Source organism: Tachyglossus aculeatus, chromosome 10, assembly GCF_015852505.1.
Source record: "Tachyglossus aculeatus isolate mTacAcu1 chromosome 10, mTacAcu1.pri, whole genome shotgun sequence".
In the NCBI taxonomy this organism is placed as follows: Eukaryota; Metazoa; Chordata; class Mammalia; order Monotremata; family Tachyglossidae; genus Tachyglossus; species Tachyglossus aculeatus.
This window is the reverse complement of record NC_052075.1, coordinates 18,774,659-18,797,063: the sequence shown is the minus strand read 5'-3', so window position 1 is coordinate 18,797,063 and position 22,405 is coordinate 18,774,659. Positions and strand designations below refer to the sequence as shown.

Below are 22,405 nucleotides of genomic sequence, written 5' to 3'. Positions count from 1 at the left end.
GAGTTGGGGGATTGAGATTTCAGTCTGCGACAAAGGGGCCCAGGTCTTGATTTCTCTTAGACATGGGGCTATCTTTCAGGCGGTGTGTCAGGGCTAATTTATTTGGTTGGTGGTACCTTGGGCGATTGGGCAGATTAGCCCGTTCACCAGGATATCCATTTTGTGTTGGAGTTTTCTTTTGAACATCTTTAAGGCAGGATAACCTGGTGGAAACCTGTACATAGGGACCATTAATAGGAAAGCAGGACCTTGGATGGGGCTGAAATGGAGGCAATTTTCAGGAAAAAGTAAATGATGTGACGCAGGGTATGATTCAGCTGAGAAAATCACAATACGGCAAATATAGAGCAGGACTGAGATTCATTAATGAACACATTAGTCATTTGCTACCATCTCGATAGAGCTCCTTTGGATTTAATTTCTTATCAGTGCTCTGCTGGGAAATTACTTAGCTGTTTCCTCCAATCCGGGGCAGGGGAGAGCCCATTGATAAAATCTGGGATCACCAGGATGCCCTCCCTGCTACTTTGAAGCACCACTTTGGTGATTCCCACTTTCCCTCTCATCCCAAGCAGTGTGGTCTAGTGGAAAGAGCACAGGACTGAGAGTCCGGAGCCCTGAGTTCTAATCTGGCTCCGACACATGCCCGCTGTGTGACTTTGGGAGGGTAACTTAACTTCTCTGGGCCTTAGTTTCTTCACTCACGAAGGGGACAAAACATCTGTTCTTTTTTAGGCCGTGAGCCCCGCATGAGACAGGGACTGTGTCCAATCCAATTATCTTGTGTCTTCCCTAGTCCTTGGCGCATAGTAAGTCCTTAACAAAAACCATCATTATATGCATCGTTATTATCCTAGGATCGAGCTGCGGGCCCTTGGGAAGATCTCCGAAGGGGAGGAGCTGACCGTGTCCTACATCGACTTTCTCAATGTCAGCGCAGACAGGAAGAAGCTCCTGAAGAAGCAGTACTACTTCGACTGCACGTGTGAGCACTGCGAGAAAGGGATCAAAGACGACCTCTTCCTAGGGGTGAAAAATGAGCCCAAGGTACGGCCTGAATAAACCTTGAGAGAGGGACAGTGGTTGCTCTTTCTCCTCAGCTTCAGCTTGCTCTCCCTGTGTCCACCAAGATAGGTTCCTGGCACCTCCCAAGATCCGGCCCGTTTCCGATCCCTGGGTCCGGGATCGCTCGATTGAGCACTCATCGGGTGCAGAGCACTTTACCAAGCACTTGCGAGAGTATAATAGAGCAATATAACAGAGATGGTAGACATATTCCCTGCCCACAATGAGCGTATGCCCTCAGGATCCTGTTCTGCCTCGCTGGAGGTGGAGACGGGGGGAACTTATTCTGGGAACGTGGCCTGCTTAGCCGGGAAATGTCACACAAATCGTTGACTCAATCAGTAGCTGTTTGTTGGTTGCTCACTCTGGGTAGAGAACTGTGCCCGGTGCCCGCTCCCACCCAACGGGTTCTGGGGCGGAGGGGGTGGGTGTCTGGCATTAGGGGTCTGGCTGCTTCCCCTCCTGCCTTGCTGGAGAAGGAGGAGAGGACAGCAGACTGTTAAATTAGGCCTTTCTGCCAATTAAAGCAAGAAAATTCTGGAAAACTGCAGGCAATGGGTCATTTGACAATGTAAGCTAGAGCAGATTTTTTCCACTTTAAATCAATCAGTGAAGAGTATCTATTGAGCACTTGCTCTTTGCAGAGCACTGTAGTAAACCCTTGAGAGAGTACGATAGGCAGGATCTGTCCGCTGTTGGGTAGGGACCGTCTCTATATGTTGCCGACTTGTACTTCCCAAGCGCTTAGTACAGTGCCCTGCACACAGTAAGCGCTCGATAAATACAATTGAATGAATGAATGAATCCCTGCTCTTGAGGAGCTCACAATCTAATGGAGGAGAAAGGCACGGAAATAAATTCCAGATCTAGGGAAGACACAGAGTTAAAAGATTTGTACATAAGTGCTACTGGAAAGGAGAGTTTGTGGATACCCAAGCATTTAGGGAAGCAGCATGGCCTAGTGGATAGAACATGAGACTCGGAGTCAGGAGGATCTGGATTCTAATCCTGGCTCTGCTATTTGTCTGCTGTGTGATCTTGGGTAAGTCACTTCACTTCTTTGGGCCTCAGTTACCTCATCTGTAAAATGGGGATTCAGACTGGGAGCCCCAGGTGGGACGTGGACTGTGTCCAACCTGATTACCTTGTATCTACTCCAGCTCTTAGAACGGTGTCTGGCACAGAGTAAGTGCTTAACAAATGCCATTATTTTATTATTATTATTATGTACTTTGCAAATGCTGAAATGGCAGTGGGTGGAGGGCAAAAAATAAGGTAGAGAAATGAGAGATTAATTAGGGAAGGTCTCCAGGGGAGTGAGCACTCTGGATTGTCCTAAACTAGGTGCCCTTTCCCTCCTATTTTCACTGACCTTCCTCTATCTACACTTTGACTTGTATGTGGCCTTTGGATACCCCATAAGAAAAATTATAGCTTTAATTCTGTTTGTTCCGATGATTTTGACACCTGTCTACATGTTTTGTTTTGTTGTCTGTCTCCCCCTTCTAGACTGTGAGCCCATTATTGGGTAGGGACCCTCTCTATATGTTGCCAACTTGGACTTCCCAAGCACTTAGTACAGTGCTCTGCACACAGTAAGAGCTCAATAAATACGATTGAATGAATGAATGAATGAAAAGGGCCCTGTTCTCTGGAGAAGGAATAAAAACCCTAACCTCTTCACAAGAATGTAGTACTGTGAATAGGAGTCTCTCCTGAGGTCGAGTGAGTGCCCGAAACTAAAGGAAAGTTGATTTAAGAGAAGTGTTCTTTCAGCTATTTTTTAAAATCATCTTTATTAGGTGCTTACTTTGTGCCAGGAACTGTACTAAGTGCTGGGGTAGATACAAGCGAGTCAGGTTGGACACAGTCTCTGTCCCACGTGGGACTCACAAACTTAATTCCCATTTTATAGAGAGGTAACTGAGGCACAGAATAGTGAGGTGACTTGCCTAAAGTCACACAGCAGACAAGTAGCAGAGCAGGGATTAGAACCCAGGTCCTGATTCCAAGACCATGCTGCTCCCTCTTGATTGTAAATTCTGTGTGAGTAGGGACCTGCCAACTGTGTTGTATTGTACTCTCCCAAGTGTTAAGTGCAGTGCTCTGCACATAGTAAGCACTCAAGAAATACCACCGATTGATGGATTGATTCTGTTTGCTCTGCCACAGCATATCAAAGCATCTTCATTCATCCATGCATTCAATCATATTTATTGAGCGCTTACTGTGTGCAGAGCACTGTACTAAGCGCTTGGGAAGTACAAGTTGGCAACATATAGAGACGGTCCCTACCCAACGCGCGCCGGAAAGAGAGTGAGAACTCAGTCGAGAGAAAACGTGGATCGTGCCCCCTAAGAATTTGCAGTCTGATAGGGGAAATAGAGCAGACAAAACACCCTCAGTATAAATACCCACAGAAATTACAAGAGGCAGCTGAATCTCTACGCAGGCAAGTGAACCTCCCCTGAGGGCCAGCCTGTTGAAGTTACAGGGAAAAACGAGATCTTCTTTCGCGTCCCAGAAGCTTGACCGTGCCTGGTTTCTCTCTCCAGCCATCCCAGGATGTTGTGAAGGAGGTCTTCCAGTTCTCCAAAGACACCTTGGAGAAGATCAATAAGGCTCGTTCCGAAGGGATGTACCATGAGGTAAGAGGACCGGGATCTAGTGGGGCTGCAGACGTGACGTTTCTTTCCCTTTTTTATGGTATTTGATAAGCGCTTACTATGTGCCAGGCCCTAGTCTGAAAACTGGGGTAGATAATAATAATAATAATAATGATGGCATTTATTAAGCACTTACTATGTGCAAAGCCCTGTTCTAAGCTCTGGGGAGGTTACAAGGTGATCAGGTTGTCCCACGGGGGCTCACAGTCTTAATCCCCATTTTACAGATGAGGGAACTGAGGCACAGAGAAGTGAAGTGACTTGCCCAAAGTCACACAGCTGACAATTGGCGGAGCCAGGATTTGAACCCATAATAAGAATAATAATTATGATGATGGCATTTATTAAGCGCTTACTATGTGCCAAGCACTGTTCTAAGCGCTGGGGGGATGCAAGGTGATCAGGTTGTCCCATGGGGGGCTCACAGTCTTCACCCCCATTTTACAGATGAGGGAACTGAGGCCCAGAGAAGTGCAGTGACTTGCCCAAAGTCACACAGCTGACAATTGGCAGAGCCGGGATTTGAACCCATGACCTCCGACTCCCAAGCCCAGGCTCTTTCCACTGAGCCACGCTGCTTCTCACTAGGTAAACAGGTTGGGCCCCGTCCACGACCCTCATGGACTCACAGTCTTAGTCCCCATTTTAAAGATGGACTACCTGAGGCCCAGAGAAGTGACTTGCCCGAGGTCACACAGCAAACTAATGGTGGAGTCGGGATTAGAACCCAGGTCCTCCTGACTCCAAGGACCGTGCTCTGTCCAGTAGGCCACGTTGCGTTCTGTCCGATTGTGTCACAAAAACGTTTTCCCCTATTTGAGGCAGTGTCCCATCCATCTTCCCCTTCCCTCCAAGAGATGCCCCGTCACCCAGAAGGGATGATCTAAGAGGGTGGGGATGGATAATTATTCTCTACATTCATTTAATAAGGGATGGGCTTCATCTGCAGTAGCAGGGATTTAAGTCAGACAGGATACGTTTTTCTTTTTTTATGGTATTAAACTGGGGTAGATACAAATTAATCAGATAGGACACCATCTCTGTTCCACAGGGGCTCACAGTTAAGAAGGAGCGAGTAGGATGTCTTCCCCATTTTATGGATGAGGTAACTGAGGCACAGAGAAGTGAAGTGACTTGCCCAGGGTCACACAGCAGTCATGTGGCAGAGCTGGATTAGAACCCAAGTTCTCTGACTCCCAAGTCTGTGCTGTTTTCACTAGGCCAGGCTACTTTTGGACCTTAGTGTTCTCCCAAGAGGCACCCGAGAGATGAATGGGCAGTCTGCCTAGGAAGGGAACGGTTATCAATCAGCGGTATTTACTGAGCACTTATTGTGTGCAGAGCACTGTACTAAGCGCTTGGGAGAGTACAGTACTACAGAGTTAGTAGTCCCATTCCCTGCCCACAATGATCCTATTAGATTGACACAGTCCTTTCCCACATGGGGCTCATAGTCTAAGGAGGGGGAAAGAAAGAGTCGTGAACCCCCATTTTACAGGTAAGGAAACTCTGCCACAAAGAAGTCAAATGACTTGTCCAAGGTCACACAGCAGGCCAGTGACAGAGCAGGGAAGCAGTGTGACTTAGTAGAAATAATAATAATAATTCATTTATTCATTCAATTGTATTTATTGTGCACTTGCTGTGTGCAGAGCACTGTACTAAGTGCTTGGGAAGTACAAGTTGGCAACATATAGAGACAGTCCCTACCCAACAGTGGGCTCACAGTCTAGAAGGCATTTATTAAGCGCTTACTACGTACAAAGCACTGTTCTAAGCGCTGGGGAGGTTACAAGGTGATCAGGTTGTCCCACGGGGGGCTCACAATCTTAATCCCCATTTTCCAGATGAGGTAACTGAGGCACAGAGAAGTTAAGTGACTCGCCCAAAGTCACACAGCTGACAAGAAAGACCTTAGACCTGGGAGTCAGAGGACCTGAGTTCTAAGTGGCTCCGCCACTTGTCTGCTCTATGACCTTGAGCAAGCCACTTAACTTCTCTGGGTCTCAGTTTCCTCCACTGTAAAATGGGGATTCAATGTCTGTTCTCCCTCCTCCTTGGACTGTGAACCCCACACGGGTCGGGGACTGTGTCCAACTTGTATCCTTCCTAGGGTTTAGAACAGTGCTTGACATATAGTAAGCGCTTAACAAATGGCATTTTAAAAAAGGGCCCAGGCCTGGGCTCTTTCCACCAGGCCATGCTACTTCTTACACTGCTCCTCTCGCCAACTGATTCCGTAAGCTCGACGGGGACAGGAGTTGTTCATCATTGCATTTTGCTCTCCCAAGAGCTTAGTACAGTGCTCTGCACACAGTAAGCGCTCAGTAAATACGACTGACTGATTCCAGGTGGTTAAGCTTTGCCGAGAGTGTCTGCAGAAGCAGGAGCCGGTGCTGGCCGACACCAACATCTACTTGCTGCGGATACTCAGCATTGCCTCCGAAGTGCTCTCCTACCTGCAGAGCTTCGAGGAGGCCTCAGACTATGCCAAGAAGATGGTCGACGGCTACCTGTAAGTCCTCTTCCGGCTGAGCGGCTGCCAAGCCCCGTACTAAGCGCCGGGGTAGAAACAAGCTAATCAGGTTGGACACACTCCCTGTCCCTTGCGGGGCTCACAGTCTTAATTCCCATTTGACAGATGAGGTCACTGAGGCACGGGACGTTAACTCGCCCGGGGAGCTGGGAATTGTACCTTCCAAGCGCTTAGTACGGGGCTCTGTACACAGTAAGCGCTCAATAAATACGACTGAATGAGTGAATTAGAACTCATATATATATATATATGTATATATGTTTGTACATATTTATTACTCTATTTATTTATTTATTTATTTTACTTGTACATATCTATTCTATTTTATTTTCCCCCTTTTAGACTGTGAACCCACTGTTGGGTAGGGACTGTCTCTATATGTTGCCAATTTGTACTTCCCAAGCGCTTAGTACAGTGCTCTGTACACAGTAAGCGCTCAATAAATACGACTGAATGAGTGAATTAGAACTCATATATATATGTATATATGTTTGTACATATTTATTACTCTATTTATTTATTTATTTATTTTACTTGTACATATCTCTTCTATTTATTTTATTTTGTTAGTATGTTTGGTTTTGTTCTCTGTCTCCCCCTTTTAGACTGCGAGCCCACTGTTGGGTAGGGACTGTCTCTATATGTTGCAAATTTGTACTTCCCAAGCGCTTAGTACAGTGCTCTGTACACAGTAAGTGCTCAATAAATACGACTGAATGAATGAATTAGAACTCATATATATATGTATATATGTTTGTACATATTTATTACTCTATTTATTTATTTATTTATTTATTTATTTTACTTGTACATATCTATTCTATTTATTTTATTTTGTTAGTATGTTTGGTTTTGTTCTCTGTCTCCCCCTTTTAGACTGTGAGCCCACTGTTGGGTAGGGACTGTCTCTATATGTTGCCAATTTGTACTTCCCAAGCGCTTAGTACAGTGCTCTGCACATAGTAAGCGCTCAATAAATACGATTGATGATGATGAACTCAGGTCCTTCTGACCCCCGGGCCTGTGCTCTATCCACTGGACCACACTGCTTTCTCCGACCAGCAGGATGGGGGGGTTCAGACCGTTGTTGACCTCCGGCATCAGCGGACGCTTGTCCGGCAGCCATCGGATGGTGGGGGTCAGGGGAACTGCCCTATCTATAACTTATCTTAATCATCATCATCATCATCATCAATCGTATTTATTGAGCGCTTACTGTGTGCAGAGCACTGTACTAAGCGCTTGGGAAGTCCAAGTCAGCAACATCTAGAGGCGGTCCCTACCCAACAACGAGCTCACCATCTAGAAGGGGGAGACGGACAACAAAACGAAACACGGAGACAGGTGTCAAAACCATCCAATAGAATTCAAATAGAATTATAGCTATATGCGCATCGTTAATAAAATAGAGTAGTAAACATGTACAAGTAAATTAAATAGGGTAATAAATCTGTACAAATATATACAAGTGCTGTGGGGAGGGGAAGGAGGTAGGGCTCACCTCCTCCAGGAGGCCTTCCCAAACTGAGCCCCTTTTTCCTCTCCTCCTCCCCGTCCCCCCCACCCTACCTCCTTCCCCTCCCCACAGCACCTGTATATATGTTTGTAGAGATTTATTACCCTATTTATTATACTTGTACATACTTACTATTCTATTTATTTTGTTAATGATGTGCATCTAGCTTTATTTCTACTTATTCTGATGACTTGACACCTGTCCACATGTTTCGTTTTGTCGTCTGTCTCCCCCTTCTAGACTGTGAGCCCGTTGTTGGGTAGGGACCGTCTCTATATGTTGCCGACTTGTACTTGTACAGTGCTCTGCACACAGTAAGCGCTCAATAAATACAATTGAATGAATGGGGAGGAGGAGAGGAAAAAAGGGGCTCTGTCTGGGAAGTCTCCCCTTCTAGACTTAAATTCTTTGTGCCTGAGAAGCGTGTCTACCGATTCTATTGCATTGTACTCTCCCAAGCGCTTAGTACAGTGCTTTGCACACGGTAAGCACTCAATAAATACAGTTGAACAAAATACAATTGAACACTCTGCGCACAGTAAGCGCTACAATAAATACCATCGAGCGATGGATCGATCAGGGTGGCTTGACGCAACTTTGCCCGTGAACACGAAGACTTTCTGTCGTTCCTTCAGGAAGCTCTATCATCCCAATAATGCCCAGCTGGGCATGGCGGTGATGCGGGCAGGGGTGACCCACTGGCACGCTGGCCTCATTGAGGTGGGGCACGGGATGATCTGCAAGGCCTACGCCATTCTCCTGGTGACCCACGGACCCACCCACCCCATCACCAAGGACCTCGAGGTAGGTGGTCCCAAGACTTCTGGCCTCTCCCGGCATCCGGTGGCATCCCCGGGTGGATACTGGGCCGCTAATCCTAGCGCTCCAACACAACGGGAGGGAAGGAAACTTGGCTCAGTTCACTCGTTCAAGGCCTCGGGCTAAAATGGCCAGATCCCTAAGTTTCAAACTAAGTTGATCAGTTCTTATGCGCCTTGATGGTAGAGGTTATCTACAAGATTGGACTCGAGAGAACTGAATTCTCGGCCCGGTTTTGAGTCAGCCCCTGGAATTCTGGGCGTTCCTTTTTTATGGTATTTGTTAAGTGCTTACTATGATGGTGGTAGTGAAGAAGCAGGTCATTGGTGAGGAGGATGGCCAGCCAGCCATGGAAGAAGATAATGGTCAAGCGGAGTTTCTTTATCTATAAAATGGGGGTTAAATGCCTGTCCTCCCTCCCCCTTATCAATCAATCGTATTTATTGAGCGCTTACTGTGTGCAGAGCCTCATGTGGGACAGGGACTATGTCAGATTATCTGTGCATAACAGAATACTTGCTACATTTTTTTTATGGCATTTGTTAAGCACTTATTATGTGCCAGGCACTGTCTTAAGCACCGGGGTAGATACAAGTTAATCAAACCGGATACAGTCCCTGTCCCACATGCAGATCATAATCAAGAAGGAGGGACAAAAGACATCGAATCCTCCGATTGCAGTTGAGGAAACCGAGGCTCAGAGAAGTGAAGCGACTTGCTCAAGGTCACACAGCCGGGATTAGAATCCAGGTCTAGGTCCTCTGGGTCCCAGGCCTGGGCTTTATCCACTAGGCCAAGCTGCTTCTCTATTCTTGAGAAAGTCACTTCACATTCCTAACCCATTCTCCTTTACAGTGGACCAGAGAGCATTCATTGCCTAGGAGGGAGTGGGTCTAGTGAAAACTAATTGGCAAATGCTTTTAAAACTCTTTACCAACAGAGAGCCGCAATAGAGTGACTTTATTTTTTTCAACTGCCCTAGTTCAGTGCTGGGAACCCTGGCCCTCAGTTCATATTTTTCAACCAACTACAGACTGGAAAAGCCATGAGAGCTAGAGCCTCCATAGCCTAAAAGAAATGAAAAGATCTTAAGGTGTCCTTTTAATAACTCTCATTCCCTCTGATCTGCCGGGAGGATTAAAGTGTCTACTTTGATTTTCCCCACTCCTCCTGTAATACAAGTCATGTATTTTCCATGTGCAGGAAAATCTGGATAAGTACAGAAGATGTGGTCTTGGAAGTAATAATAATAATAATAATAGTAATAATAGTCATTGTGGTATTTATTAATTGTTTACTATGTACTGTGTAAGAGAAGCAACGTGGCTCAGTGGAAAGAGCCCAGGCTTTGGAGTCAGAGGTCACGGGTTCAAATCCCAGCTCTGCCAATTGTCAGCTGTGTGACTTTGGGCAAGTTACTTAACTTCTCTGGGCCTCAGTTACCTCATGTGTAAAATGGGGATTAAGACTGTGAGCCCCCCGTGGGACAACCTGATCACCTTGTAAACCTCCCCAGCGCTTAGAACAGTGCTTTGCACATAGTAAGCGCTTAATAAATACTATAAAAATAACTACCCCGGTGCTTAGAACAGTGCCTGGCACAGAGTAGTCGCTTAACAAATACCACAATTATTAATATTACCCAGATCGACGTGTGTTTCTGGAAGAACGTTTCCTAATTCTGCCTCTGCACTCTCGCCAGCACGTGCGTTGAAAATATATGCCATGGTGGAGCTGAGCATCCTTGGATTTAACCCGGGAAACGGTCCCAGAGGGAGTTCATTCATTCAGCAGCATGGTCTAGTGGATAGAGCACGGGCCTAGCAGTCAGGAGGTCATGGGTTCTAATTCCGGCTCTATCACTTGTCTGCTGTGTGACCTTGGGTGAGTCACTTCACTTCTCTGGGTCTCAGTTCCCTCATTTGTAAAATAGGGATTAATAATAATAATGATGATGATGATGGCATTTGTTAAGTGCTTACTATGTGCAAAGCACTGTTCTAAGCACTAGGGAGGATACAGGGTGATCAAGTTGTCCCACGTGGGGCTCACAGTCTTCATCCCTGTTTTACGGATGAGGGAACTGAGGCACAGAGAACTGAAGTGACTTGCCCAATGTCACACAGCTGACAATTGGCAGAGCAGGGATTTGAACCCATGGCCTTTTAGACTGTGAACCCACCGTTGGGTAGGGACTGTCTCTATATGTTGCCAACTTGTACTTCCCAAGCGCTTAGTACAGTGCTCTGCACACAGTAAGCACTCAATAAATACGAATGATTGGTTGATTGATTGATAGATGACCTCGGACTCCCAAGCCTATGCTCTTTCCATTGAGAGCCCTATGTGGGATAGGGACTGGATCCAATCCAACTATTTTGTGTGTACCCCAGTGCTTAAAACAGTGCCTGTCCCATAGTAGTCGCTTAACAAATACCATAATGACTACTGTGTAAAGAGCACTGTACTAAGCGCACACTCCTCTGGCTGAGGAGCCCCACTCGTCAGGACGGACATTTCTGGAGATGTAAGAGATGCCTCCAGCCTGTCCTCTGGGAAAGGGACCCCCTTGTCTCCCCTCTCCTGTGTCCTCACTTTACAATATTTCCCCCAGGCCATGCGCGTCCAGTCGGAGATGGAGCTCCGCATGTTCCGGCAGAATGAGTTTATGTACCACAAGATGCGCGAAGCCGCCCTGACCAATCAGAAGATGCAGGTCATGGCCGAACCCAACAGCGATGCAGCCCCGACCATGTTCCACAAGAAGCAGTGAAGGGCCCGTCCTCTGTGGGGAAACGAGGCAGCCAGTAGTGTTCCCCAAGAGGGAGGGGATGGGGCAGGGAAGAAGAAGAAGGGCAGAGCTCGTCTGTGTTGCCTTGAGGATGCCGCGTGTTTGTGTCCCTTGGACTCCTGGGTTACCGATGGATCACCAATACAATTGTCTTTTGGGGATTTTGCTTGCTGCTTGTCTTGTTTTTGGGGCCGGGGGCTTTGGCTACCAGTTTTCCGAGAAAGTGGGGATGTACGTGAAGAAACAACGAGATTAGTCCGGATCTGAAATCTGGAATCCAATGGCTGTGTTGAACCGAGCCTCGCCATGTTTTTATTTTGGGAAGGGGTTGGGTGAGGCCTGATTAAGGATCCTGTCAGCCTGGAGAGAGTAGAAAGGTGGTTGACTCTACTCCTGTAAGTCCAAATTCAACCTTCCACTTCCTCAGAGGACCTCTACACTCTAACTCTGTGTCTATATCAATGCTCTGCCCCCCACCATTTACGTCTCCATCGTGGTCCAGTTAAGAGCTGGAGCAAGGAGGACTAGGAAGTTGGCAGTAAAGGAGAAGCAGTCTAGCCTGGTGGATAGAGCCAAAGGACCTGGGTTCTAATCCCAGCTCTTCAGCTTGTCTGCCGGGTGACCTTGGACAAGTCACTTCACTTCTCTGTGCTTCAGTTACCTCATCTATAAAATGGGGATTAAGACTCCATGTGGGACATATGTTTCCAACCTGATTCCTTTGTATCTACCCCAGCTCTTAGAACAGTACGTGGCACAGAGTAAGTGCATAAATATTAAAAAAACCCCTTCCTTTTGGTAGCCAGAATCTGGTGAGGAGAAAGGAGGTCCTGAAGGTGACAGATTTGGGACAATTGGAAACTGGGTGAGAGGCAACCAGGCAGTTGATTTGCTGGCTATAGAAATGAAGCTGGGCAGTATTGAATGTTGCTGAGAAGCTGCAGAGTTGCTTCCCCACTGTTTGTCCTGAAACATCCCCTACTTTAGTCTGGTGTCCTGAAAAAAAGAGGAGGTTTATAAAGCCAGTCCCTCCGTAGGTCACTTCTGTGTTTTCCCAACCCTAAAACTCGATCCTATCCTCCTACAGAGAAGACGCGTCCATAGGGAGAAAGGCTAAGTGGGTTTTTTCTGACCCCTTCTTACATTTCCCTTTTTCACCCGTGCTTTGGACACAGAGTTGCTATTCTTTTTAAGTGGAGAAGCAAATACACAGGATCCCCTGTAACCATGATTTTTGCCCACTTCAAAGCAGCCCTTTGAAGGGCAGAGAGTTGGAAAATGTGCTCTAAAGTACTCGCTGTCTCTGCTGCCACATTTACTTGTCCCCAAACTCAGCTCTCTACCAGGTTCTGCGTGAGTTAGAGGAGCAGCATGATCTAGTGGAAAACACACGGGAATGGAAGTCAGAGGACCTGGGTTCTAATCCTAGTCTGCGACTTGTCTGCTGTGTGACCTTGGACAGCTCATTTAATTTCTATTTGCCTCAGTTACCTCATCTGTAAAATGGGGATTCTGACTGTGAGCCCCGTGTGGGACATGGACTGCAGTAGATACATGCTAGTCAGGTTGGACACAGTCTCTGTCCCACATGGGGCTCACAGTCTGAATCCTTATTTTACAGATGAGGTAACTGAGGCACAGATAAATTAAGTGACTCGCCCAATGTTGCTCAGCAGAGAAGTGGCAGAGCCAGGATTTGAACCCAGTTCCTTTTCATTCCCCGGAGAAGCCACACTGCTTCTCCTCTTCCTTGAGGATGTTTAATTATCTCCCGAGGATGCTTCCTGAATAGGAGCTGAGCTGGAGCTGGACGGCTTGCGTCCGTGCTTGATGCAATCAAAAAATCAATCAGTTGTATTTACTGAGCACTTACTGTGTGCAGAGCACAGTACTAAGCACTTGGAAGAGTACAATATAAAGGAGTTGGTAGACACATTTCCTTCCCAGAGCAAGCCGACAGTCTAGAGAGGGAGACATACAGTAATATAAATAAGTTATGGACTTGAACTTAAGTGCTCTGGGGCTGAGGGAGGGGTGGATGAAGGATGAAAATCTAAGGGCAAGGGTGACGCAGGAGGGAGTGGGAGAAGGGGAAATGAGGCCTTTTGGAGGAGATGTTGCCGACTTGTACTTCCCAAGCGCTTAGTACAGTGCTCTGCAAACAGTAAGTGCTCAATAAGCACGATTGATTGATTGATTGATTCAATAAAGTAATCTTCTGTTGGATATGAAGAGGGAGGGCGTTCCTGGCCAGAGACAGGATGTGGCTGAGAGGTCGGCGGTGAGATAGACGGGATGAAGGTTCAGACGGTGAGATAGACGGGATGAAGGTTCAGTGAGGATGCTGACATTAGAGGAGCCAAGTTCGTGGGCTGGATTGTAGTAGGAAATCAGGGAGGTAAGTTAGGAGAGGACAAGGTGATTAAATACTTTCAAGCCAAAGGTAAGGAGTTTCTGTTCGAAGGGAGGTTAGATGAGCAACCAATGGAGGCTCTTGAGGAGTGGCGAAACATTTTGTAGAATAATAATCCTGTGACTCTCCCAAAGTTAAGAATCCCCTGGGTTTGGACCAAGCCTGATGTGGACTAGAGCTTATGGGAGGTAGGGGTGGGACGGTCCATTTCTTGGAGTAGCAGACTCTGGGAGGGGTGGGGAGGGGGGGCTCCATAGTCTTGGGACCCTCTGAAGACCGATTACCCTGGGGCGTTGAGTGAGTTCCAGTCCTCCCAATGCCCAGAGTTCAGGTTGTTCTTCATCGTGTATTTGTTGTGTCTCGTTCCATGACCCTCTAGACTGTAAGCTCATCGTGAGCAGGGAATCTGTCTAGTGTTATATTGTACTCTCCCGAGCACTTAGTACAGTGCTCTGCACACAGTAAACACTCAAAAAATGCAAATAAGTGACCCTGCCATCCAGCTTTGTTTAGGATCCCCCGGGGTAACCCTGGGTTCCCTAAACAGTAGCCTGAATCCCCAGAAATTTCCAAAGTCGACTCCGCTGGCTCAATTCTCTCTCTCATTTGTCTGCTCTAAATTTATTCTGTCCGAGGGTGGATAATTACTGGCAAGACTGTTAAACAAACATGACAAATTTCCTTCAAAACATCAGTGACCCTGACTTCAATTCAGCCAAGGACGAGTGATAGATTTTGTTACAGTTTGCAAACTAGTTTTTATTGTACACATGCCATTTAATGAAGAGTTGATGAAAAGAAGGCAGGCTCAGATTCTCTTGCTGATTCTCTTGAAGGTGATGTCTCCCAAGGTCATGGTCTAAAGGACAGACAAAAGTTACAAAATTATTCATCCCATAGTGAGGGGTTTACGCATTGTAAGTCTAATCAGAAATAGTATTCCAGTACAATTGAGGGTTTAATATGAACCTTTTAGTTTGAAAGATTCCTCAATCAATGGTATTCATTCATTCACTCATTCAATCGTATTTATTGAGTGCTTACTGTGTGCAGAGCATTGTACTAAGCGCTTGGGAAGTACAAGTCGGCAGCATTTAGAGACAGTCCCTACCCAACAACAGGCTCACAGTCTAGAAGGGGGAGACAGGCAACAAAACACAACATGTAGACAGGTGTCAAAATCGTCAGAACAAATAGAATCACAACTATATGCACATCATTAACAAAATAAATAGAATAGTAAATATGTACAAGTAAAATAAATAGAGTAGTAAATCTGTACAAATATATACAAGTGCTGTGGGGAGGGGAAGAAGGGAGGGCGGGGGAGATGGGGAGGAGGAGAGGAAAAAGGGGGCTCAGTCTGGGAAGGCCTCCTGGAGGAGGTGAGCTCTCAGTAGGGATTTAATTCATTCATTCAATCGTATTTATTGAGCGCTTACTGTGTGCAGAGCACTGTACTAAGCGCTTGGGAAGTACAAGTTGGCAACATATAGAGATGGTCCCTACCCAACAGTGGGCTCACAGTCTAGAAGGGAGTGCTTATTGTGAGAAGAGCACTGAACTAAGTGCTTAGAAGAGTACAGTGCAACGAAGTTGGTAGGCACAATCCCTGCGATAATTCTGCATAGCATAAAATATGATACCAAAATATTATCCAATAATTAATGGGCTATAAGAAGGGCAAAGATTTAGTATTAATGGTATTATTGATCATTTCCTATGTGCAAAGCACTGTACAAAGGGCTCATAGTTGGTGGACATGTTCCCTGCCCACAACTAGCTTCCAGTCTAGAGGGGTCACAGACATGAATATAAATAAATATCAAAGGAATGTCCCGGCCAAAGCAGCCCAGCCACTATCAGCTGTGTGACTTGGGGCAAGTCACTCAACTTCTTTGTGCCTCAGTGACCTCACCTGTAAAATGGGGATGAAGACTGTGAACCCCCTGTGGGACAACCTGATCACCTTGTAACCTCCCCAGTGCTTAGAACAGTGCTTTGCACATATTAAGCACTTAATAAATACCATTATTATTATTATTTATAGTATGATGGCAGTGGTGGTGGTAGTAGTAGAGTTGTGGTAGTATGGTGGTAGTAATAGTGGGTGTCTATATTGTTGTACTTTCCCAAGCGTTTAGTACAGTGCTGTGCACATAGTAAGCGCTCAATAAATGCAATTGAATTAATGAATGAATGACTCTATTATATTGTAGCCTCCTAACCACTTAGTACAGTACTCTGCACACAGTAAGCGCTCAATAAATCCGATTGAATGAATGAATGAGTGGTAACAGCAGCAATAGAAGTAGTTGTCATAGTAATAGTAGTAGCACGTGCTTTGGAGTCAGAGGTCGTGGGTTCAAATCCCGGCTCTGCCACTTGTCAGCTGTGCGACTTTGGGCAAGTCACTTAACTTCTCTGGGCCTCAGTTCCCTCATCTGTAAAATGGGGATGGAGACTGTGAGTCCCACGTGGGACAACCTGATTACCTTGTATCTACCCCAGCGCTTCGAACAGTGCCCCGCACATAGAAAGCGCTTAACAAAGACCAACATTAGTAGTAATTATTCTTGGAGGAGATTGTCAAGACTCTTTTCCAGGGCAAGGAAAAGTTTGTCAGCTCAGCCTGCTTCAAGGGATTTCTCCAGGGGGTTTCCTGGGCCACTCAGAGGGCCTCCCTGAATCAATCAATGAATCAATCGTATTTATTGAGCACTTACTGTGTGCAGAGCACTGTACTAAGCGCTTGTAGGAGGAGGGTCCCTCTGGACCACATTTCTTCAGGGCTCTAGTCTGAGCCACAAGCTTAGAGGGGACCGGCAACTGCCCAGGCCCCTGGGCCTCACATTTCTCCTCTCCCTACGACTCCGCCGCCGAGAAGCCCCCAACCCCCGGGGGTTGGAACTCACATTGGTGATGGTGTCCCCGTTGAGCTCGGTGACGGATTTGATGCCTTTGATGTGGGTCACCAGTTTGTTGTCACCTTCCATCTCCACGACGGTCTGGAAGGGAATGAAAAGGCCATTGGAGAAGCTTTTGTGGTTGTTGGACTAGTGATCCCGACCCTGGGCTCCTCAGACCATCCCTTCTTGGCTTTGGGCTCCTGCCCTTTGAGAGGTTAAAGGTTTCCTTGCTGTGTAGACATTCCTGTTCTCTCCCAGGAGAGAGACACCCGGGTCATGCAATGGTTGGGTGAAAACCACACACCCAGGACAAGCAGTCTCTTTTTAATAGTATTTGTTAAGTGCTTTCTATGTGCCATGCCCCGTACTAAGAGCTGGGGTAGATACAAGATAATCACATGGAGCATATTCCCTGCCTCTCCTGGGGCTCCATCCTTCCCCATCCTCATCCTCCATCTTCCATCCCTCCCCATCCTCCGTAACTCCTCACCCTCCATCCTTTCCCAGAGAAGCAGCGTGGCTCGGTGGAAAGAGCAGCGGCTTTGGAGTCAGAGGTCATGGGTTCAAATCCCGGCTCTTCCACTTGTCAGCTGTGTGACTTTGGGTAAGTCACTTAGCTTCTCTGGGCCTCAGTTCCCTCATCTGAAAATGGGGATTGAAACTGTGAGCCCCCCGTGGGGCAACCTGATCACCTTGGAACTCCCCAGCGCTTAGAACAGTGCTTTGCACATAGTAAGCGCTTAACAAATACCATCATTATTATTATTTCCCATTCTACATCAATCCATGTTAATCAGCCAGTGGTACTTATCGAGCGCTTATTGTGTGCAGAACACTGAACTGAGCGCTTGGGAGAGTACAATACAACAGGGTTAGTAGAGACGTTCCCTGCTGATGAAGAGCTTACATCCCTCTTCACCCTCCATCTCTCTCACATACAGAGAAGCAGCGTGGCTCAGTGGACAGATCCTGGGCTTTGGAGTCAGAGGTCATGGGTTCAAATTCTGACAATTCCACCAATTGTCAGCTGTGTGACTTTGGGCAAGTCACTTAACTTCTCTGTGCCTCAGTTCCCTCATCTGTAAAATGGGGGTTAAGACTGTGAGCCCCCCGTGGGACAATCCGATCACCTTGTAACCTCCCCAGCGCTTAGAACAGTGCTTTGCACATAGTAAGTGCTTAACAAATACCATTATTATTATTATTATACATGAATACTCAGCAGGGTTGCTGCGTTGGAGAAGCAGCGTGGCTCAGTGGAAAGAGCTTTGGAGTCAGAGATCATAGGTTCGAATCCCGGCTCCGCCACATGTCTGCTGTGTGACCTTGGGTAAGTCACTTAACTTCTCTGAGCCTCAGTTACCTCATCTGTAAAATGGGGATTAAGACTGTGAGCCCCACATGGGACAACCTCATTACCTTATTTGCCCTCCCCAGCTCTTAGAACAGCGCTTTGCACATAGTAAGCGCTTAACAAATGCCATTATTATTATTATTATACAGAATCTTGTCCTGCTCCGCCCAGATTTGCAAGCTTCCACTAGACTGTAAATTCCTTGAGGGAAGGGATTGTGTCTATGACCCTGCTGTATTGAACTCTCCCAAGTGCTAACACAGTGCTCTGCGCACAGTAATTTCTAAATAGTATTGATTGACGGGGTTGACCTTGGATCGGGAAGAAATCCAAGAAGGATGCTGAGCCTCCTATAGCTTCAACCCCAGAAGGGGACTTTGCTCTCTCTTCCCGGGTGGCGGGAAGGGAATTGGAGGAATAAGTCCGATTCTGGCTCCTTGATTTGGCCAAAAATAATGGACACGCAGGGTGAGGCATGAAGTTAGAGACTGGGATGGGTTTCTGCCACTGCTTTTGATCATCCAGGGGCTGGTGGTCCATTTGGGGGCTGATCTTGGCTTAGCTGGAGCGGGGGATTTCCTACCTTGACTTTCTCTCCGGTCAGAGTCTCTAGCTCGCACTCCTCTCCCAGGGTGAACTCGTTGACGAGCAACTTAGTGCCAGTGTTCAGCGTCAGCTTGAAGTGCTTGCCGTTCTGCACGATCTCCGATACTCTCCTGGCGTCCTTCCCTTTCTCGATAATTTCATCAGGAACCCCTGATTGGAAGAGAAACCGGGTCAGGAGGCAGGCGGAGAAGGGGGAGAGGAGCCGGCAGGAGGATGGAGGAAACGTGGGAAGAAGCGTGGGGAAGCAGCGTGGCTTAGTGGAAAGAACCCGGGCTTTGGAGTCAGAGGTCATGTGTTCAAATCCTGGCTCTGCCAATTGTCAGCTGTGTGATTTTGGGCAAGTCACTTCACTTCTCGGGGCCTCAGTTACCTCATCTGTAAAATGGGGATTAAGGTTGTGAGCCCCCCGTGGGACAACCTGATCACCTTGTAATCTCCCCAGCGCTTAGAACAGTGCTTTGCACATAGTAAGCGCTTAATAAATGCCATTATTATTATTATTATTATTATTATTATTATTACTATTATTAAGTGGAGCTTCAGAGTATCAGAGGTCTCAACTGGATGATCCCAATGAGACTGAACCGTTTGGTGGGAATTCTACATTCTGAATCCCGATTCATCGGGACCTTAACACATTGCCCAAGTAGAGCACAGGCCTAAGAGTCAGGAGGACCTGGGTTCTGATCCTGACTCCCCCCACTTGTCTGCTGTGTGACCTTGGGCAAGTCACTCAACTTCTCTGGGCCTCAGTTACCTCATCTGTAAAATGGAGATTAAGGCTGTGAGCCCCACGTGGGACAGGGACTGTGTCCAACCTGACTAGCTTGTATCTACCCCAGCGCTTAGAACAGTGCTTGACACATAAGCGCTTATCTAAAATGGAGATTAAGAGTGTGAGCCCCATGTGGGACAGGGACCGTGTCCAACCTGAATAGCTTGTATCTACCCCAGGATTTAGAACAGTGCTTGACACATAAGTGCTTAACAAGTATTATCATCATCATAGGGGAGAGGCCTGAGGAAGCCCTGAGAGCAGGAAGCTTAGAGAAGGGACCACTGATTTGTTTTCTGCTCTTTCTCCCATAAAATAATAATAATAACTGTGGTATTTGTTAAGCACCTGCTATGTGTCAGGCACTGTTCTAAGCGCTGGGGTAGGTAGAAGCTAATCGGGTTGGACACAGTGTCTGTGCCACCTGGGGCTCACAGTCTTAATCCCCCTTTTGCAGATGAGGAAACTGAAGCCCAGAGAAGTGAAGTGACTTGCCCAAGGTCATACAGCAGACACGTGGTGAACTGGGATTTGAACCCAGGTCCTTCTGACTCCCAAGCCCAAGCTGTATCCACTAGGCCACGTTGTTCCCTGTGAGGGCAACCCCCAACTCTGCATGGAGCCTTGTCTCCCTGGGATTTTTTTTAAGGTGTCATGGCCTGCTGACATCCTCATTCACCCCCCCTCCACCCCATTAATTATGATATGTGTTAAATACCTCCTACATTCCAAGCACCATACTAAGCATTGAGGTAAATACAAGATAGTCAAGTTAGACACAGTTCCTGTCCCACCTGGGGCTTAGAGTCTAAGTAGGAGGGGGTAGGATTTAATCCCCATTTCATTTTACAGATGAGGAAACTGAGGCAAAGGAAAGTTAAGTGACTTGCCCAGGGTCACAGAGCAGACAGGTGGCGGAGCTGGAATTAGAAACCAGGTCCCCTGGCTCCCAGGCTCATGCTCTTTTCACTAAGTTATGCAGAGAAGCAGTGTGCCACTTGTCTGCTGTGTGACCTGGGGCAAGTCACTCACGTCTCTGTGCCTCAGTTACCTCATCTGTAAATTGGGGATTAAGACTGTGAGTCCCATGTGGGACATAGACTGCATCCAATCCGATTAGCTTCTATCTACCCAGCACTTGGTACAGTGCCTGGCACATGGTAGGCACTTAACAAATAACATTAAAAAAAGTGCTTCAAAGACGATACTCTGTCCGAGGGGCAATCCGCTGCTACCAAATTCAATTCCAAAGCACCAGCAAGAGTGGGCTGTCTTGGGAGGCTCACTGGACTCGCCCATTTTAGAGCCCTTTCTTGGAAGGAGAGAGGAAAGTCAAATGCAAGATTTCCAAGCCAATGGGCGATGCACTGCTCCCATTGAGCTGCTGTATTCTAGGCAAACTGTAAAGCAAAATTCAGGTTCAGGGGTCAGGGGATTTTTTTTTTTTTTCAGCCACTCACCGATAGCCTTCATGAAGACTTCGAAATTCTCTTGGCTTTGGACCTGGTATTTGCCTGAGAAGTTCATGGTGAAGATTCTTCTGTTCACACCACGGGAGAGAAGATGTTTTGGCAGAAGCCCGAGGCTGGGATTTATAGAACCCCTTCCACCCTAAATGTTGGTTCGGTGATGCAATAGCTGAGTGGATTGGCTCAAACATTTACTCACCCTGGAGCAAAGGTCGGTGATAAAAGGAGGAGTAGGACGATCATGGGGTGTGTACAGTACGGCTCTGGCCACTTTGACGAAGAGCAAAAAGCTTTCAAACCAAAGGATCGACTCTTCCCTGAGCTGGGATTGGGGTTGGGGCGGTGGAGAAGTTTTAAACTGGGCACATTTTGCAGAAGCTGGTCAGGAGGAAATCACTTTAACGCTCACTGCTTCTGTTGTTGAGGAGGGCACAGGGGCAAGGAGGAAAGGTGGCACTTGAGGGGTCGTCATTCATTCATCTCATCGTATTTATTGAGCGCTGACTGTGTGCCGGGCCCTGTACTAAGCGTTTGGGAGAGAGCAGTGTAGCAATGAACAGACATTCCCTGCCCACAAACGAGCCCTTGAGGCTCGTTGGATGGATTGATGTCAAGAGGAGCAGCATGGCCTAGTACATAAGGGACAGGTCTTGGGGTCAAAAGGACCTGGGTTCTAATCCCAGCTCTGCCAGTTGCTTTGCTGGGTGACCTTGGGCAAGTCACTTAACTTCTCTGGGTTCTCTCAACTGTCAAATGGGGATACCTGTTCTCTCTCCTACTTAGACTGTGAGATCCATGCAGGACAGAGACTCTGTCCCACCTAATTAACTTGTACCTTTCCCAGCGCTTAGAACAATGTTTGACACATAATAAGCACTTAACAGATACCATAAAATAAAATGAAAAGGGGGTAAAAAAAGTTGGGATCTTTCACCCTTCCAGGAGGACTGGACGTCTTGAGGACTTAGACAAGATATTCTGGAGTGACTTCGCCACACACCCTAATGTACCCACAAAATATAATAATAACGGTGCTAGTTGTTAAACACTGTTCTGAGCACTGGGCTAGATACAAGATAGGTTGGACAGAGTTCCTGTCCACATGGGGCTCACAGTCTAAGCAGGAGGGAGAACAGGTATTGAATCCCCATTACACCGATGAGGAAATTGAAGCCTGGAGGAGTGAAGTGACATGCCCAAGGTCACACAGCAGACAAGTGGCGGAGCCGGGATTAGAACCCAGGTCCTTTTAACTCCCTGGCCCGCGCTGTAAAGCATGCTGCTCACGTCCCACAGTTAGAGTTTCTTGGTTTTCACACCATCCTTACATCATTTATTTCCCCCTTAGTAGCCACTACATGTGAATTTTACTTCAAATAATCACCTTTAGCTATAATAATAATTATATCATTCATTGCAACAGACCAAGCCATGGAGTAGGTTCAAGGTTATGAGATTAGATACAGCTCTGGTTCCACACAGCGTT

The 22,405-nt window shown here is 46.9% G+C and overlaps 2 protein-coding genes across 4 annotated transcripts in view; one reads left to right on the top strand and one right to left on the bottom strand.

Annotated features, from left to right (window-relative positions):
- The window catches only part of SMYD1 (SET and MYND domain containing 1), a 46,525-nt gene extending 34,971 nt beyond the window's left edge, over positions 1 to 11,554 (top strand). For all 3 annotated transcript variants that reach the window (XM_038752914.1, XM_038752912.1, XM_038752911.1), the window contains 5 exons: positions 858 to 1,047; positions 3,621 to 3,713; positions 6,083 to 6,246; positions 8,419 to 8,587; positions 11,217 to 11,554. In XM_038752914.1, coding sequence (XP_038608842.1) covers positions 858 to 1,047; positions 3,621 to 3,713; positions 6,083 to 6,246; positions 8,419 to 8,587; positions 11,217 to 11,375 — 775 coding nt within the window. In that variant the 3' untranslated portion in view covers positions 11,376 to 11,554. The remainder of the gene's footprint in view (positions 1 to 857; positions 1,048 to 3,620; positions 3,714 to 6,082; positions 6,247 to 8,418; positions 8,588 to 11,216) is intronic.
- A 2,985-nt stretch (positions 11,555 to 14,539) lies between these two features.
- FABP1 (fatty acid binding protein 1) lies at positions 14,540 to 21,047 on the bottom strand. The gene is made up of 4 exons (XM_038753103.1): positions 20,911 to 21,047; positions 18,653 to 18,825; positions 16,722 to 16,814; positions 14,540 to 14,665 (listed from the first exon to the last, which is right to left on the bottom strand). Exons 1-4 carry the CDS (start codon positions 20,975 to 20,977, stop codon positions 14,615 to 14,617), a joined length of 384 nt encoding a protein of 127 aa, XP_038609031.1. The 5' UTR covers positions 20,978 to 21,047; the 3' UTR covers positions 14,540 to 14,614.
- Between the last annotated feature and the right edge of the window lie 1,358 nt (positions 21,048 to 22,405).